Source organism: Pristiophorus japonicus, chromosome 13, assembly GCF_044704955.1.
Source record: "Pristiophorus japonicus isolate sPriJap1 chromosome 13, sPriJap1.hap1, whole genome shotgun sequence".
Classification (NCBI taxonomy): domain Eukaryota; kingdom Metazoa; phylum Chordata; class Chondrichthyes; family Pristiophoridae; genus Pristiophorus; species Pristiophorus japonicus.
This window is the reverse complement of record NC_091989.1, coordinates 28,909,359-28,926,876: the sequence shown is the minus strand read 5'-3', so window position 1 is coordinate 28,926,876 and position 17,518 is coordinate 28,909,359. Positions and strand designations below refer to the sequence as shown.

General features: G+C 51.1%; 1 protein-coding gene across 1 annotated transcript in view; it reads right to left on the bottom strand.

Moving 5' to 3' along the window:
* The window catches only part of kcp (kielin cysteine rich BMP regulator), a 370,984-nt gene that overhangs the window by 316,609 nt on the left and 36,857 nt on the right, over nucleotides 1-17,518 (bottom strand). The window contains exons 5-9 of the mRNA XM_070897288.1: nucleotides 16,912-17,095; nucleotides 15,240-15,379; nucleotides 13,995-14,910; nucleotides 10,964-12,341; nucleotides 2,927-3,111 (exon numbers count right to left, since the gene is read on the bottom strand). Of these exons, the coding sequence (XP_070753389.1) occupies nucleotides 2,927-3,111; nucleotides 10,964-12,341; nucleotides 13,995-14,910; nucleotides 15,240-15,379; nucleotides 16,912-17,095 (2,803 nt within the window). The remainder of the gene's footprint in view (nucleotides 1-2,926; nucleotides 3,112-10,963; nucleotides 12,342-13,994; nucleotides 14,911-15,239; nucleotides 15,380-16,911; nucleotides 17,096-17,518) is intronic.

Genomic DNA, 17,518 nt, shown 5'->3' with positions numbered 1-17,518 from the left:
ACGACTCAAATTGAGGTTGGGGATTTGTCGGCCTGACCCCAATTCCGCCCCGCTGCTGATGACTGCTGCAAGCGCATTATCAAAACATGCACCACCACTCTCCCTCACCTGCAGAATACTCCGCTCCAAATTTAGTTGAAAAAATCGTTCCCCCGCCACGCTTTCTCTGTCGGTGCACCTTGTCTGCTCTCTCTCTGCCCTGGCGGTGTGGCAGCCATTAAAGGCGAGGGCCGAATACCAAGGCCGCCATGTTATTTTTTTTGCAAGCCAACTTCCATGTCGGCCGGACAACTGTTCCCCGAGTTCGGTTGGGCCACCAACAGGCAGCCTGGTACCCTCTCTTGGCAGAAACCCTCCCTGGTGGCCCAGTGGCCGAAGCTAAATAATGCCCGATTCTCTCCCCTTTAACGGAGGGGAGAGAGCGCGGTGATGCACACGCGCTGTGACGTCGCCACTGCTCCGCTGCTGAGTGACAGCGGTGGAGTCTCGATCCCGCCCCAACTTCCGTCCCTCAGCCTGACTTACCGCTGCACTTCTGCCCCCACTATGACTGACTTCCGGTTCAACGTTAAAAAATCTTCTAAATACTGAAAACCGATCCAAGGGCTTTCTGGCGGCCCTGAATTTCAGCCCCAGAGAGTCCGGAAGGGAATGAGGGGAGAGAGAATGGACAGGAATGAAGGGGAGAGGGAATGGGTGGGAATGAAGAGGAGAGGGAATGGACGGGAATGAAGGGGAGAGGGAATAGACGGGAATGAAGGGGAGAGGGAATGGACGGGAATGAGGGAGCGGGAATTTTTCTTTTTTTACTCGTTCATGGGATGTGGCTGCCACTAGCAAGGTCAGCATTTATTGCCCATCCCTAATTGCCCTTGAGAAGAGCCATCTTCCTGAACCGCTTCTGTCCGTGCAGTGAAGGTACTTCCATAGTGCTGTTAGGGAGGAAATTCCAGGATTTTGGCCCTGCAATGATGAAGGAACATCGATATATTTTCAAGTCAGGGTGGTGAGTGACTGGAGAGAAACTTGGAGGTGGTGGTGTTCCCATGTGCCTTCTGCTCTTCTGTCCTTCTAGGTGGTAGAGGTCGCGGGTTTGGCCGGCGCTGCTGAAGAAGCCTTGGTGAGTTGCTGCAGATGGTGTACACTGCAGCCACGGTGCGCTGGTGGTGCAGGGAGTGAATGTTGAAGGCGGTGGAGGGAATGCCATCAAGCGGGCTGCTTTGTTCTGGATAGTGTCGAGCTGCTTGAATGTTGTTGGAGCTGCACTCATCCAGGCAAGTGGAGCGTATTCCATCACACTCCTGACTTCTGCCTTGTATATGGTGGAAATGCTCTGGGAAGACAGGAGGAGAGACACTTGCTGCAGAATACCCAGCCTCTGATCTGCTCTTATAGCCATAGTATTTATATGGCTGGTCCAGTTAAGTTTCTGATCAATGGTGACCCCCCAGGATGTTGATGGTAATGTCATTGAATGTCAAGGGGTAGTGGTTAGACTCTCTTGATGGAGATAGTCTTGCCTGGCACTTCTGTGCTTCGAACATTACTTGTATTTATCAGCCCGAGCCTGAATGTTGTTCAGGTCTTGCTGTATGTGGGCATGGACTGCTTCATTATCCTGAGAAGTTGTGATGGAACTGAACACTGTGCAATAATCAGCGAGCATTATGATGGAGGGAAGATCATTGATGAAGCAGCTGAAGATGGTTGGGCCTAGTACACTGACCTGAGGAACTACTGCAGTGATGTCCATGGGTCGGGATGATTGACCCTCCAACAATTACAACCATCTTCCTTTGTATTAGGTATGATTCCAGCCAGTGGAGAGTTTTCCCCCTGATTCCCATTGACTTCAATTTTACTAGGGCTCCTTGATGACACACTCGGTGAAATGCTGTTTTGATGTCATGGGCAGTCACGCTCACCTCACCTCTGGAATTCAGGTCTATTGTCCCGATTTGGACCAAGGCTGTAATGAGGTCTGGAGCCGAGTGGTCATAGATAGATTTTTGGACTCTAGGGGAATCAAGGGATATGGGGATCGTGCAAAAAATTGGAGTTGAGGTTGAAGATCAGCCATGATCTTGTTGAATGGCAGAGCAGGCTCAAAGGGCCATAAGGCCTTTTTCTGTTCCTAATTCTTATAGTCCTATGTTTTATGGTCCTGGTGGAACCCAAAATAAGCATTGGTGAGCCAGTTATTGCTGAGTAAGTGCCGCTTGATAGCACTATCGACAACACCTTTGCTGATAATTGAGATGGCCGGATTGGATTTGCCCTGCTTTTCGTGGGCAGGACATACCTGGGCAACACTTGGGATGGGAATGAGGGGAGAGGAAATGGAAACTGGATGTGTTTGGATCTCATCCATTAGTGCCAGGTGTAGGGCAGAAAATTTCAGCCGCCCTGATTTTTGACACCAATCATAGATATTGAACCCAACACAACGACACTTGGCTTGTATCTAAACGAAGTCCATATCAATAAATCTGAGTAGGCAGCAGGTGCCAGGCAATGATCATGTCTATGATGACATTATCTCACCACGTACAGAGTTAGAAAAATGCCCAGCAGCCTGTCTCAATGATAAAACAAATCTGAGCACTGACCACAGCCAGATCAGCCATAATCTTGTTGAGTGGCGGAGCAGGCTCGAGGGGCTAGATGGCCTACTCCTGTTCCTAATTCTTATGTTCTTATGACCCCAGGCTAGGGAATCCCTCACCTCAGCCTTCATGCTTCACCCCACCCTCATCTCACCTCCTCACCTCCCCCATCCCCTTCGAGTTCCCCTCAACCCAACCCCTCCCATTTCCTCGTCCCAACCCAGCCCCTCACTAATTCACAAACCTCAGTCTTACATCAGTCACTAATGAATAATCACAAGTAGATAGAACAGATTGGCTGGAGGTCGCCAGAAACCAACCCTGACACATGACGTGGCGGCCCGTCTCTCGCTCATACCACTCGCTGAAGCAGGCGCCGCAGCGATGGACCCGACACTCAGCACTCGGGAATCCCAGGCACACGGCGTCCTGGCACAGGTCAGGGCAACTGACTGGCAGAGTGCCAATCGGACAGCCTGAATACCAGTGGAGCTCGAAGCAAAACCTACGGGGCAAGAGAACACATCGAGTGAGAGGTCAACAAAAGATCAGAGAGAGTAAAACATAACTGAGCTCAGGAACAAGGAGCGCTATGGGATTCAATGCACAATACTGAGAGTGCACGTGCAGGCAGATAAAACCATCAAAAGCCAACAGCATTCTGGGTTGTATAAAGGGGCACAGGCCTGGAGATTTCGATCGATTGTGCTGCTATTTTCGGCGCAATTCGCTCGAAATCGATGTAACCGGTGCAAAAAAATCGCAGAATGTGAAGCGCAAATTATATTCGGCGCGGATCAAGTTTCCACAATCTTTTGTGCTAGTTTCAAAAATGGAGTAACTATTTGTATTAAGTCTCCCTTCTGTGCATGTGTCTCCTGACGCATGCGCAGAAGTGAGAGTTAGGACAAGTATCACCGACTCCGCCCCACCCCGCCCCCCAGTGCAATTCCTACTAACCCTTTTCTGCGCATGTGTCCAATACCACGTTGGCTTCACTGAGCAGCCGAACACATCCGCTGAGCCCCCCATAGTGCCGGGGAGAGCGGGCGGCAGGTGGGGAGAGCACGAAGCAGGGAGAGAGAGCTTGGGGGTGGGGGCAGAGAGAGAGAGAGAGAGAGCTTGGGGGGGAGAGAGCGAGCTTGGGGGGGAAAGAGAGAGCTTGGGGGGGGGAAGGGAGAGCTTGGGGGGGGGAAAGGGAGAACTTGGGGGGGAGAGAGAGAGCTTGAGGGGGGAAGAGAGAGAGAGAGAGAGCTTGGGGGGGAGAGAGCGAGCTTGGGGGGGGGAAGGGAGAGCTTGGGGGGGAGAGAGAGAGCTTGGGGGGGGAAGAGAGAGAGAGAGAGAGCTTGGGGGGGAGAGAGAGAGAGAGAGAGAGCTTGGGGGGGAGAGAGCGAGCTTGGGGGGGAAAGAGAGAGCTTGGGGGTGGGGGCAGAGAGAGAGAGAGAGAGAGAGAGAGAGCTTGGGGGGGAGAGAGCGAGCTTGGGGGGGAAAGAGAGAGCTTGGGGGTGGGGGCAGAGAGAGAGAGAGAGAGAGAGAGAGCTTGGGGGGGAGAGAGAGAGCTTGGGGGGGAAAGAGAGAGCTTGGGGGGAAAGAGCTTGGGGGGGAGAGAGAGAGCTTGGGGGGGAAAGAGAGAGCTTGGGGGTGGGGGCAGAGAGAGAGAGAGAGAGAGCTTGGGGGGGAGAGAGAGAACTTTGGGGGGGGGAAAGGGAGAGCTTGGGGGTGGGGGCAGAGAGAGAGAGAGAGAGAGCTTGGGGGGGGGAGAGAGAGCTTGGGGGGGAAAGAGAGAGCTTGGGGGGGAAAGAGAGAGCTTGGGGGGGGGGGGAAGGGAGAGCTTGGGGAGAGGTCAGAGAGAGCTTGAGCGGGTGCAGAGAGAATTTGGGGCGGGGAGGAGAGAGAGCTGGTGGGGGGAGAGAGAGGTTGGGGGGGAGAGAGAGCTTGGGGGGTAGAGAGATCTTGGGGGGGGGGAGAGACAGAGCTTGGGGGGGGAGGAGAGAGAGAGACACAGGTGTGGGGGGGTGGGGCATCATTGTGGGGAGAGGGAACTCAGAGAATACATGTTCTTCCTTCTGGTGCGTGCAAGCTCGGTGTGTGTGTTACAAGGGACATCGTTGGGGTGGATGAAGTCCAGAAGTCACGACACTGACACTATCATACCCAATAAACATGTTAACAATCCGCATACAATGCCCCATCTATGGGCTATGGGGGGGTGGTGTAAGGCTCTTCAGCTGGGAGAGGGGTGCACGTACGCTGGGGTAATGGACTTCGGCTGGAACTTGGTGGCTTTTGGGGAGATCTATCCTCTCTGGCTTCTGAAGCCAATGGATCGAATTACAAATGGGAAATTCACTCAAAACTTGGGCTGGGCAGTTCCAGTTACACATTCCAGAGAAACTTCAGGGTGTGGCTTATTCTCCAAGGGGACCAATCAGCAATAGGTCTGGAGAGCCAATCAGACAAACGGCTACATCAGTTAGTACAAATAGACGCATCCTTTAAAAAAGCATCAACTAGAAGCCGGCCCCTCTTGCAAAACTGGGCACGGCGTGAGGTTGAAGGAATCACCATTGTGAGTTTCTGCTAATTGCACTCATTTGCGGGCCTTCGAGGAGGCTCCAAAGATTAAACTCGATCTTTTGGGTGGAAGGACACTAATAGGCACGTTTTAAAAGCTTTAGAATATAATTTTTAAAAATTTACAAAAAGCTGACTACTCTACCACAATATAACTAGAAAATAATTTTGTATAAAAACAAAATACTGCGGATACTGGAAATCTGAACTAAAAACAGAAAATGCTGGAAATACTCAGCAGGTCAGGCAGCATCTGTGGAATGTTCTGACTGCCATGTATCTCACACTACTGTATATAACTGTATCTTACCATGCTATACATGACTGTAACTAGATATGACCTGTAACCACAAGCATACTTTACCACCAGGGGTGAACTTGCAGGAGACACTGCATATCTGTTCCACACAGGTATATAAAGGCAGGCCTCAGGCAAGTGAGGCACTCGAAAGCTGTGAAATAAAGGTGCAGGTCCAGAGTGACCTTGACTTCAGCATGTGCCTCGTGTAAGTCTGTACTGCAGGGTCAGGACTTTACAGTGGCGACGAGTTACGGGATCACAGAATCCACAGAATGGCTACCAACGGCTCAGATGAGAAATACAATGCTGGAGACAATTGGGAGGACTTTATAGAAAGGCTCCAGCAAAACTTTGTAACCAAAGACTGGTTGGGCGACGATAAGGCAGACAAGAGAAGAGCCCATCTCTTGACCAGTTGTGGCTCGAAAACATACGCCTTAATGAAGGACCTGCTGGCACCCGAGAAACCAGCAAGCAAATCGTTTGAGGAGTTGAGCACACTGGTAAGAGACCACCTGAAGCCAGCGAGCAGCCTACACATGGCCAGATACAGGTTCTACAACTACAGATGCTGTGTGGGCCAGAGCATACCCGACTTTGTGGCGGAACTTCGGAGGCTGGCTAGTTTATGTGAGTTCTCCGATGAACTAAGGAGAGAAGTACTGAGAGACTTTTTTATTGAAGAAATAGGCCACGCAGGCATATTCCGAAAGCTTATAGAGACCAAGAACTTGACCCTAGAGGCAACAGCACTGGTTACACAGACATTCTTGGCAGGAGAAGAAGAAACAAGATTGATCTATACTGCGGGTACGACAACTAACGAAACATCGAAACAAGGGGTTCACAGCGTAAAATGTGCTGCTACCCCCACACACAGACAAAGGCAGGAGAGCAGGCCTTCAACAGCAGGCAGTGGCGCCAGAAGCCATCAAGGTTCACACCTCATCAACTCACAATGCGAGCATTCAACTACAGACTGAGAGAAGCTCAAGAGAGATCAGCCAGACGCAGCTCATCCTTCGGAAACAATGGAAGTGGTCTGTGCTGGAGATGTGGGGGAAGGCACTCAACAAGGGGGTGTTGATTTCAGCATGCTGTTTGCAGAAACTGCAACTATACAGGGCATCTGGCTCACATGTGCAGAATATTAGCAGCTCGGCTGGTATACGAATCGGAAGGCGGACTAGAAGACGGTGGGGACAGTGTCCGGGACACCGGGGTACAGCGGGTCAACACGATCAATGACCACTGCTCTTACAACAAGACGCCTCCAATAATGATGAGGGTCCTACTCAACGGGATACCTGTCAACATGGAACTGGACACCGGAGCTAGTCAATCTCTCATGAGCGTCCAACAATTTGAACAGCTGGCCGCACAAAAGCAACAGACCAAAACTCACAAGGACCGACACCAAACTAAGGACCTGTACCAAAGAAATCGTCCCAGTCCTTGGCAGGGCCATGCTCTCAGTCATACACAAAGGGACGGTGAACCGACTTCCCCTGTGGATTGTCCCCGGAGATCTCCCAGCACTGTTGGGGAGAAACTGGCTGGCAAAACTAAATTGGAAATGGGATGATGTTCACGCCATGTCGTCAGAGGAATGGACCTCCTGCTCAACAGTTTGAACATCTCTTTCAGCCAGGTGTGGGCACCTTCAAAGGGACTATAGTTAAAATCTACATCACACAGGATGCCAGACCGGTCTATCACAAGGCTCGAGCTGTGCTTTATGTGATGAGGGAAAAGATTGAACATGAACTGGACCGGCTTGTGCGGGAAGGCATTATCTCACCCGTGGAATTTAGCGACTGGGCAAGTCCCATCGTCCCCATCATGAAGCCTGATGGATCCGTACGAATCTGTGGGGATTACAAGTCTACCATAAACAGAGTCTCCCTACAGGACCAATACCCGCTGCCCAGAGCGGAGGACCTATTTGCCACATTGGCTGGAGGAAAACTTTTCTCAAAACTAGATCTCACATCTGCGTATATGACACAAGAACTGACCGAAGAGTCGAAGCTACTCACCACCATCAACACATATTGAGGCCTTTTTATGTACAATCGATGCCTATTCTGCATCAGGTCGGCAGCTGCTATATTCCAGCGCAACATGGAGAGTCTGCTCAAGTCCATCCCGGGGACGGTTGTGTTTCAAGATGACATACCCATCACAAGGCAGGGACACCGACTCCCATCTCCGCAATTTGGAGGAAGTACTAAGTCGATTGGAGAGTTAAGAAATCCAAGTGTCTGTTTCTCGCGCCTGAGGTTGAATTTTTGGGCAGAATGATTGCCGCTGATGGAATCCGCCCAACAGAATCAAAAACCGAAGCAATTCGTCTGGCACCCAGGCCCCGGAATGTCTCAGAACTGCACGCCTTTCTCGGGCTACTAAATTACTTTGGGAACTTTATGCGGAACATGAGCACGCTGCTGGAGCCTCTCCATGTGCTACTCAGAAAGGGGTGCGATTTCCTTTGGGGGGACGCCCAAGAACGTGCCTTCAATAAGGCATGCAACCTTCTATGTTCCAACAGTGTTTTAGCCTTTTTTGACCCAGGTAAAAAGCTAGTTCTTACATGTGATGCATCAGCGTACGGGGTCGGGTGCGTTTTACAACATGTCAATGATGCGGGTAAATTACAACCCATAGCTTATGCCTCCAGGTCACTTTCGCGGGCGGAGCACGGGTACGGTATGGTTGAGAAGGAGGCGCTCACGTGCGTGTACGGCGTCAAAAAGATGCACCAATACCTTTTTGGGGCCAAGTTTGCGTTAGAAACCGACCACAACACAAACCCCTCACGTCCCTGCTATCTGAGTGCAAGGCAATAAACGCCAACGCCTCGGCGCGCATTCAGCGGTGGGCACTCATGCTGGCGTCTTACGACTACACAATAAGGCATAGACCAGGCACAGACAACTGTGCTGATGCGCTTAGCAGGCTACCCCTGGCGACCACGGAAGGGTCCGACGAACAGGACTGTGAGATGGTCATGGCAATCAATGCCTTTGAATCCACAGGTTCGCCCATGACGGCTCGCCAAATCAGAGCCTGGACGACCAGCAACCCCACGTTATCCTCAGTCAAAAGATGTGTTTTAACTGGTGACTGGGCAGAGGCCCGCAATGCCTGCCCCGAGGAGATCAAACCTTTCCATAGGCGCATGCATGAACTATCACTACAGGCAGACTGCCTGATGTGGGGCAGCCGAGTAATTATGCCCTTGCGAGGCAGAGAGGCATTTGTCCGGGAGCACCACTGCGAGCACCCGGGGGTCGTCCTTATGAAGGCCATAGCCAGCTCCCACGTCTGGTGGCCTGGCATTGACGCGGACTTGGAGTTCTGCGTCCGGCGGTGCACCATTTGTGCCCAACTCAGTAATGCCCCCAGGGAGGCCCCCCTAAGCCCCTGGCCCTGGCCCACCAAACCATGAATGCGGCCCCATTCATGGGCAAAATGTTCCTTGTAGTCGTCGATGCATTTTTAAAGTGGATCGAGTGCACCATTTTAAACTCGAGCACCACCTCCACCACTGTGGAGAGCCTTAGAACCATATTTGCAATGCATGGAATTCCTGACATTTCGGTCAGTGATAATGGTCCGTGCTTCACCAGCGCAGAATTTCAAGATTTTATAGTTGACCACGGCATAAATCACGTTCAAGCCGGCCTCCAATGGCCAGGCGGAGCGAGCGGTGCAAATCGTTAAACAAGGCATGCTAAAAATCCAAGGTCCCACGCTGCAGAGCCGCCTGTCGCGACTGCTGCTGGCATACAGATCTCGTCCGCCTTCGTTGACTGGGGTTTCCCCCGGGCAACTATTGATGAAACGGACTTTAAAGACTAGGCTCTCGTTAATCCTCCAAGACATGCATGAAATTGTTGAGGCAAAGCGCCGGAAGCTAACTGAGTACCATGACTGAAATTCGAGGGGGAGGGGGAATGCGATAGGGGACAAAGTGTTTGTGCTAAATTATGGCAGGGGTCCCAAATGGCTTGCAGGGACAGTAACAGGCAAGGAAGGAAACAGGCTCCTGGTTGTACAAATGGACAATGGCCAAACCTACCGAAGGCATGTAGACCAAATAAAAAGTAGATTCACCAACAACACTGCAGAACCAGAGACAGACTACAATGTGGAACTCACACCACACCTGGTGGACAGACAGAGGGAACAACCTGAGGAAAGGGCAGTCTCAACAGACAGCCCAGGCGAGATACCAGCAATCACACCGAAAGAAAAACAGGCACCAAGGCAGACAACTAAACCACAACTAAGACGCTCCACGCGAGAGTGTAGAACACCTGAGAGAATAAATCAATAAAGACAATAAGACCTTGAGCGAGGATGATGTCATGTATCTCACACTACTGTATATAACTGTATCTGACCATGCTTTACACGAGTGTAACTAGAGATGACCTGTAACCACAAGCATACTTTACCACCAGGGGTGCACTTGCAGGAGACACTGGATACCTCTCCCACACAGGTATATAAGGACAGGTCTCAGGCAAGTGAGGCACTCGAGAGCTGTGAAATAAAGGTGCAGGTCCAGAGTGACCTTGACTTCAGCTTGTGCCTCGTGTAAGTCTGTACTGCAGGGTCAGGACTTTACACTGACGAAAGGTCATCGACCTGAAACGTTAACTCTGTTTCTCTCTCCACAGATGCTGACTGACCTGCTGAGTATTTCCAGCATTTTCTGTTTTTAAGAATTTTGTATATTTTTTTTTAAAGTCATTTTCAGTCATTTAAAATTGGGTTATTCACAGGTGGTAGATTGAGACTGTGATTAAAATGATTTTTTTTAAAGATAAACCCATTTTCAACTGCATTCATCAAACTGCACGTAGTTACCACTCTTAAACACTTCAAGGAATATTTTTCAAGCAAAATTATTTTTTTTTTAATTACCTTCTAAAATGCTGCCTGACTGTGCTGGCTCATGGCAGATTTTGGGTCTGGCAATATAAAAATGAACTTGAGCGGGGACGCACGAGAAAAAAAAACACTTCTCAAAATGGACACGATTTTGGGCAAAATTTGTGGCTGGATTGTCAACAGCACTCAAAGCAGAAACTCTACCCCATAGAGTACAAGAGTAAAGAAAGAGTGATAAATTGTGAGGTCACAGTTAAAGACTGTGGGCAGTCCTGGCCTCCATTATAGAAAGGACATTAAAGGCAGAGAGACTGGACAGTGTAGATTCACCAAGATAATCCCAGGGATGGGAATCTAGAGTTTTGAGGGGATATTGGGACTGTTCCCACTGAAGGCTCCAAGGAGATTTTAAAATGATGAAGAAATTGACAGACTGAATAGAGAAAGACTGTTTCCCCTGTTTGGGGAGTCAGTGATGAGATGTCCTGGAACAACGGGGGGTCACAGCCACTTACTACAAAATCAGCACCATAATCAAACATCAATAAACAATTCATGGGCACTCAGACTACATGCCCACCTGAGGTCAGGGGTCACAGGAAGCCAAAGGTCGCCGTCTTTCACTGAGGTGATGCTGGGGATATATCCGCTGTCAAACGGGTGATGGGAGGCCCACTTCTGCTCAACGTGCCGAATGATGGTGACAGTCTCTTGCACATCAGTGGTCAACCAGTTCTGAACGAGCCACCAGTCTGGGAGTGGGGTCACGGAGGGGCAGATACGTTTAATGTTGAGGAGCAGCTCAGAGTTCGCCATGTACAACTGCTGTTGGACGAAGAAGTAGAATCTCATGTGATGAGGGCCTCTGAAGAAGTAATTACAGTTGTCTTTGTCATAGCCATCCTCATCAAAACCAAACACATCAAACCCATTCTTATCCAAGCCAAACTTGTTGTATCCGTAAGTGCTATAGCCGCTGTCAAAGAGTGTCTCGATGACTTCCACCTCGACGTAAGGCAGGTAGGACTCATCTTTCCTCATTCCAAATGAAGTGACTTGAGACCGATTGAAGCCATACCGATTGTAGCCTGAAACGTCGAACCCTTCAATGTCAAAACCGTCCCGGTTGAAATGGTCTCTGCTGTAACCATACTGATCCCAACCGGATAGGTCAAAGCCACTGCGATCGTAACCCTGCCGGTCGTACCCATGCACATCATACATTCCTCGTCGGTCCGCATCTCGATCAAAACCTTCTCTGTTGTAGCCATCCTGGTCGCGGAGCGGGGAATCGGTTGTATAGTTGCAAGGAGCACCAAGTGTGACTGGGACATACATTGTGCAGAGCTGCTGCTGAGACAAAAGGAGGTCATCTGGGGCGATGTCAAATGGTTTCATCTTCACAAATCGGAGTTCAGGAGGGTAACGGGGCAAACCGCTAGGACTGCGGTCTTGCCAGTGAGTCCAAAGCTTGTCTACAAACGCATAATGGGACAGAAAGATTGGATCGTATGGACTGAAAGGCGAGGCCATGTGACCTCCGACCCAGAGATGGAAGAGTCCCGAGATGGCCTCCATCTGAATGGAGAATTGGCCGAAGTCTTCTTCTGCCAGTATTAGCTGGACGTTGATTGCGTCCGGCAGAGCGATGGAAGAGTTGAACTGTCGTCGGAGGCAAGGTACCCACTCGCTGTCCTGTTTGAAAGGGTGATGGGAGACGCAGTCTGTCTCCGAGTCTCCATTCGGCCCAAAGAAGTTCGCCTGCCACGCGGTGGAGCACTCCATCGAGCCTGCATCAATGGTCCATTCGAAGTACGGGATACTGATGTCACACGATATCTTCTGCAGCTCCCGTTCCACCATGCGGAGGAAATAACGATGCCAGGGGAGGAAGGTGGACTGCCCGTTGGCCTGTGGAGCGTACTCTGCCCTCAACCTGGCAAATTCATCCCAGGTACCTGTCGAGTCATGGCAAAGCGTTAAGAAAGAACCTGCGTTTCTATAGTGCTTTTCACCACCCCAGGACGTCCCAAAGCTTTTTACGGCCAATGAAGTGTAGTCACTGTTGGAACCTAGGAAACACAGCTGCCAATTTGTGCACAACAAGATCCCACTGACAGGAATGCGATGAATGATTAGTTCATCTGTTTTAGTGGTGTTGGCTGAGAGAAAATACAATCGTGTCTTACAATCCCGTAATTATTCCCCAACTGTGGCAGTAACAGTAACTTGGGGCTTATGGGGCCTATAGTTTTAACAGGTGACTTTCACTACTGCTATGAATGCGGGGATATCACACTTCCATCGCATTCAGAGCCAGAGAATGCATTGACTAGTTTGATAGGTAAGTGAGATTGGGATTCTTGGGGTAGCCCCATCATTTGTTGTTGACCTAACAATTGGCCACAATCTGTTTTAGTGATGTTGGTTGGGGATAAATATTGGCCAGGACACCAGGGAGAACTCCTCTGCTCTTCTTTGATTAGTGCCATGGGATTGTTTACATCCAGCTGAGAGGGCAGATGAAACCTCAGTTTAATATCTCATCTGAAAGACAGCACCACACCCTCACACACGCACAAGTGTATTTATATGCGTGTGTGCGCACATGTGTGTGCGTGGGTGAGAATGCATGTTTAAGGGGATTGGCAGATGAACACCGGATTAGACTGAGCTATGTAGTTCCTTCCATGAAAAAATCCTGTGCTGCCACTCTCAGGGCACACAAGTGCTCTCTCAGGCACACACATGCACATTCCCCCACACACGCATGCTCCTTCAGGTGGGCGGGAGGGCACGAGCTTCCTCACATATGCACACGCAGTCCCACACACACACATGTGCGCACTCTCCCTCACGCACACACTCGCACCCTCCCTCATGCACACTCTCACACACACACACACACACTCAGTCACACACACAATTCGATGTTCCCTCACACACGCACACACGCTCCCTCAGGCACACACACACTCCCTCACACACACACTTCGATGCTCCCTCACACACGCCCCCTCACACACACTCGCACGCTCCCTCACACACGCTCCCTCACACACACTCGCACACTCCCTCACACACGCTCCTTCAGTCGCACACACGTTCCCTCACACACACACACTCGCTCCCTCACACACAAGCTCCCTCACACGCGCACACGCTCCCTCACGCGCACACGCTCCCTCACGCACATACACACATGCTCCCTCACACACACACGCTCCCTCATACACATGCTCCCTCACGCACATACAGACACGTTCCCTCACGCGCACATACATACACGCTCGCTCACACGCACATGTTCCCTCACACATACACACATGCTCCCTCACGCACACATACACTCGCTCCCTCACACACTCGCTCCCTCACACGCGCACACGCTCCCTCACGCACATACGCACATGCTCCCTCACGCACACACACACACGCTCGCTCACACACATACGCTCCCTCACACACACACGCGCTCCCTCATGCACACACACGCTTCCTCACGCACACACACTTCCCCACACACGTGCTCCTTCACATGCACACACACTCCTGCAAGCACACACACTCACACGCACTCATTCTGACATGGAGCAGACATGAGGCCATACCCTGTTTGAGGTAGAGATCTCGTATTGCTGCCTGGTAAATCTTCATCTCGCCGGCCATCATGTCCCGGATCTCCTTGCGTTGACTGACTTGCCGACAGTTGCACTCAATCACCCCGGTGTAGCTGCACAGACAGATCTCGCAGCCGTACTCAAAGGACTCTCCAAAGCGATATGAGCGACCATGGAAGGTGCAGCCGCAGCTCTGGCCACAGGGGACGTCCTCACACCTTCGGCCTGGCCTAAAGCTGACCACTTCTCTCCTCAGATCAGCTCTATTGATGGCCTGGCAGTGCGAGGATGGCAGATATTCACAGTGATAGACATAGGCTGCGCAGAAGCCAAGATAGTTGAACCCCTCGGGATTGATGCCAACACAGTCAAATTGGGCTCGGTTGTAACCCTCCGCATTGAATCCAGCCGCACCAAACTCTTCTTGGGAATCGTGCTCCCCTTTCTTGTTGTGTCCCGTGAGGTTAAACCCAGTGACCTTGTGGAACCCATCCCGGTCGTAGCCCTGTTTGTCGAACCCGTACTTGTCAAACTCTCGCCCGTCGCTCAGGCCGCTGAAGACCTGCCCATTCGGCCCAAATAGCGCAGGCCCAGAACGCACGGGGTTAAATGCCACCACCTGCCTTCCAGTCCGGTCCAGGCCAGATGTATTGTATCCATAGCGATCGTAGCCTTCGTGGTCATAGCCAATCAGAACGTTGGTTAGCTTTGGCTGGCGGAAGCAGCAAGCTCCGACCTCACATCGCCTCTTGCATTGCTCGTGCGTTTCAAAGTTGTTGTTGTTCCCGCCACAGCCGCTGAAATTAAACTCCTCACACAGGCCCGAGGGGATGGTGTAAAACCAGCGCCTTGTAGGAACGCTGTGTCTGCCATTACAGCTACCTTCAACCCTGGGCAGCGAGCAAGCCTGCAGAGCAAACAGGGGCAGGGTTAAAAGTCATCTGTTAAATGCATACTCAATAATGCCCTGCACTTATGGCCAAAGCACAAAAAATATCGACTTGGCTGATCAACTCTTCCCCCCCTCTCCCCTGAAGTTGCTGACTCTCTCCCCCTTAACAATTAGGGAACTGAAGGGATGGGCGTCGATGGGAGAGTCAGGGGACTTCAATGGACCCAATGACCATTTCCCATGTTAACATTGGACAGATTACCATGTCGGGCTGTGTGTTTACTATTTTGTACAAAAAGAATGAACATATTCAGTCTTTCCTGAGCGGCTCAGGGTGTCACTACCTGGATCATGGACTCCTCACACAGACGTCCCGAGAATGTGGTGGGGCAGTTGCACGTAAATCCTGAGGGTTGCTGCCCGGAGTCAGAGGTGAGAGGTTGGCACAGCCCCCCATTCCTGCAGGGGTTGGAAATACAGGGATCTGGGAACAAAGCACAATGTTCAGAGAGTGTGAGGCAGGCAAGAGATGGACAAGAGCGCTATGGCAGTACCGACTGCCGGGGCAAAGGAAAAATAGGTGAACCGACAGGAAGGCTCCCCTCCCATCATCTGAGAGGGCATACAAGGCCTCAAATGAACATGTCAACCAAAAGACAACACCTCCAACAGTGCAACACACGTTCAGCACTGCTTCTCCGACAATGCAATCCTCTCTCAGTATTGACCCTCCAACAGTGCAGCACTCCCTCAGTGCTGCCCCACTGCCAGTGCAGCACTCCCTCAGTACAGCCCCTCCAGTAATGCAACCCTCCCTCAGTACTGCCCCTCCAACAGTGCAGCGCTCTCTCAGTACTGCTTCTCCGAAGGTGCAGCCCTCCCTCAGTACAGCCCCTCCGGTAATGCAACCCTCTCTCAGTACTGACCTTCCGACAGTGCAGCGCTCCTTCAGTACTGCTCCTCCGAAGGTGCAGCGCTCCCTCAGCACTGACCTTCCGACAATGCAGATTTCCCTCAAAACTGCCCCTCCAACCGTGCAGCATTCCCTCAATACTGCCCCTCCGACAGTGCAGTGCTCCCTCAGTGCTGCCCCTCTGACAGTGCAGTGCTCCCTCAGTGCTGCCCCTCTGACAGTGCAGTGCTCCCTGAGTACTGCCCCTCTGACAGTGCAGCGCTCCCTCAGTACTGTCCCTCCGACAGCCCTCCCTCATTACTGCCCCTCTGACAGTGCAGCATGACCTAATAACTTAGAGGTGAGAGTCCTACCCACTGAGCCACGGCTGACAGTTGTGGTTATAGCGGATCTATTTCCAGAGGTATAGAATTGAAAAGTAGAGAAGTTATGCTCAACTTATATTGAACCTTGATTAGACCACACTTGGAGTACTGTGAACAGTTCTCATCGCCATATTAAATAAAGTATAAAGGCACACTGAAGAAGGTGCGAAATAGAATTACAACAGAAATGCAAGGATATATTTATCAGGAAAGGAGGGACAGGCTGGGTCTCTTTTCTCTTGAAAAGAGAGACTGAGGGGGTGACCTAATAGAGGTATTTAAAATTCTGAAAAGTTTTGATAGAGTGGCTACAGAGAGAATGTTTCCACTTGTGGGTTAGAGCAGAACTGTCACCAAGAAATCAAGTAGGGAATTCAGATAAAACCTCTTTACCCAAAGAGTGATTAGAATGTGGGACGAGCTGTCACATGGAGTATATGGGGTGAATATTATAGATGCACTTAAGGGGAAGCTAGATAAAAAATATGAGGGCGAAGGGAATAGAGGGTTATGCTGAGTGTTCGATGAGGAAGCATGGGAAGGGGCACGAGTGGAACATAAACGGCAGCATGAATGGTTGGACTGAATGGCCTGTTTCTGTGTTGTATATTTCATGGAATTCTATGGAATAAATGACCTTCACTGCACTCTTGCCGTGAACACCATCTATTAGAAGACAATTTGTATTGAGGTTTGAAGCATTTGTCCCACCCTTCTCCTTATCCCAGTGGTACTTACCATGACACAGGGGCCTGTCACCCTGCTTTGAGCAGTGTACCTCTCCCTTGGTGCAGGTACAGGTGCTGCAGGGGTCCTGGTCCCATGAGTGCCCCTCCTCGTATTCCCTCCCCTGCCACGAGCACATGGACTTCCTGCATTCGCACGTCTCCAGATGCTTGACTCGCACCTGCAGCTCCGAGTTCTAAACAAGGAAGAAAGGCAGACGGTCACGAACACAACGGCAAGAATAGTCGTGGGAGGTGTGGACTATCGCTGGGTCAGGGGTCAGGGCAGCAGGAGGTCAGGGCCGCAGGAGGTCAGGGCCGCAGGGGGTCAGGGGTCAGGGGCGCGGGAGGTGCGGACTGTCGCTGGGGCACGGGTCAGGGCCACAGGAGCATTCGTCTACCTTGCTCCATAACCAGTCTTCAAATCCAAGCCCGGCTACTGAGTGTCAAGAGGAGGTGGGACAAGGGTACACAAAACAGAAAAGAGTAGGAATAAGGAAGGAAAGGTTAGGGAATTTATTGTGTCTTCAGATTCCAACCGTGACATCCAAACTTAGCATTCCCGCCAGCGTCGCCACTGAGAGATCAGAAGCCAGAATCCTGTCTGACTTTCCATTTTC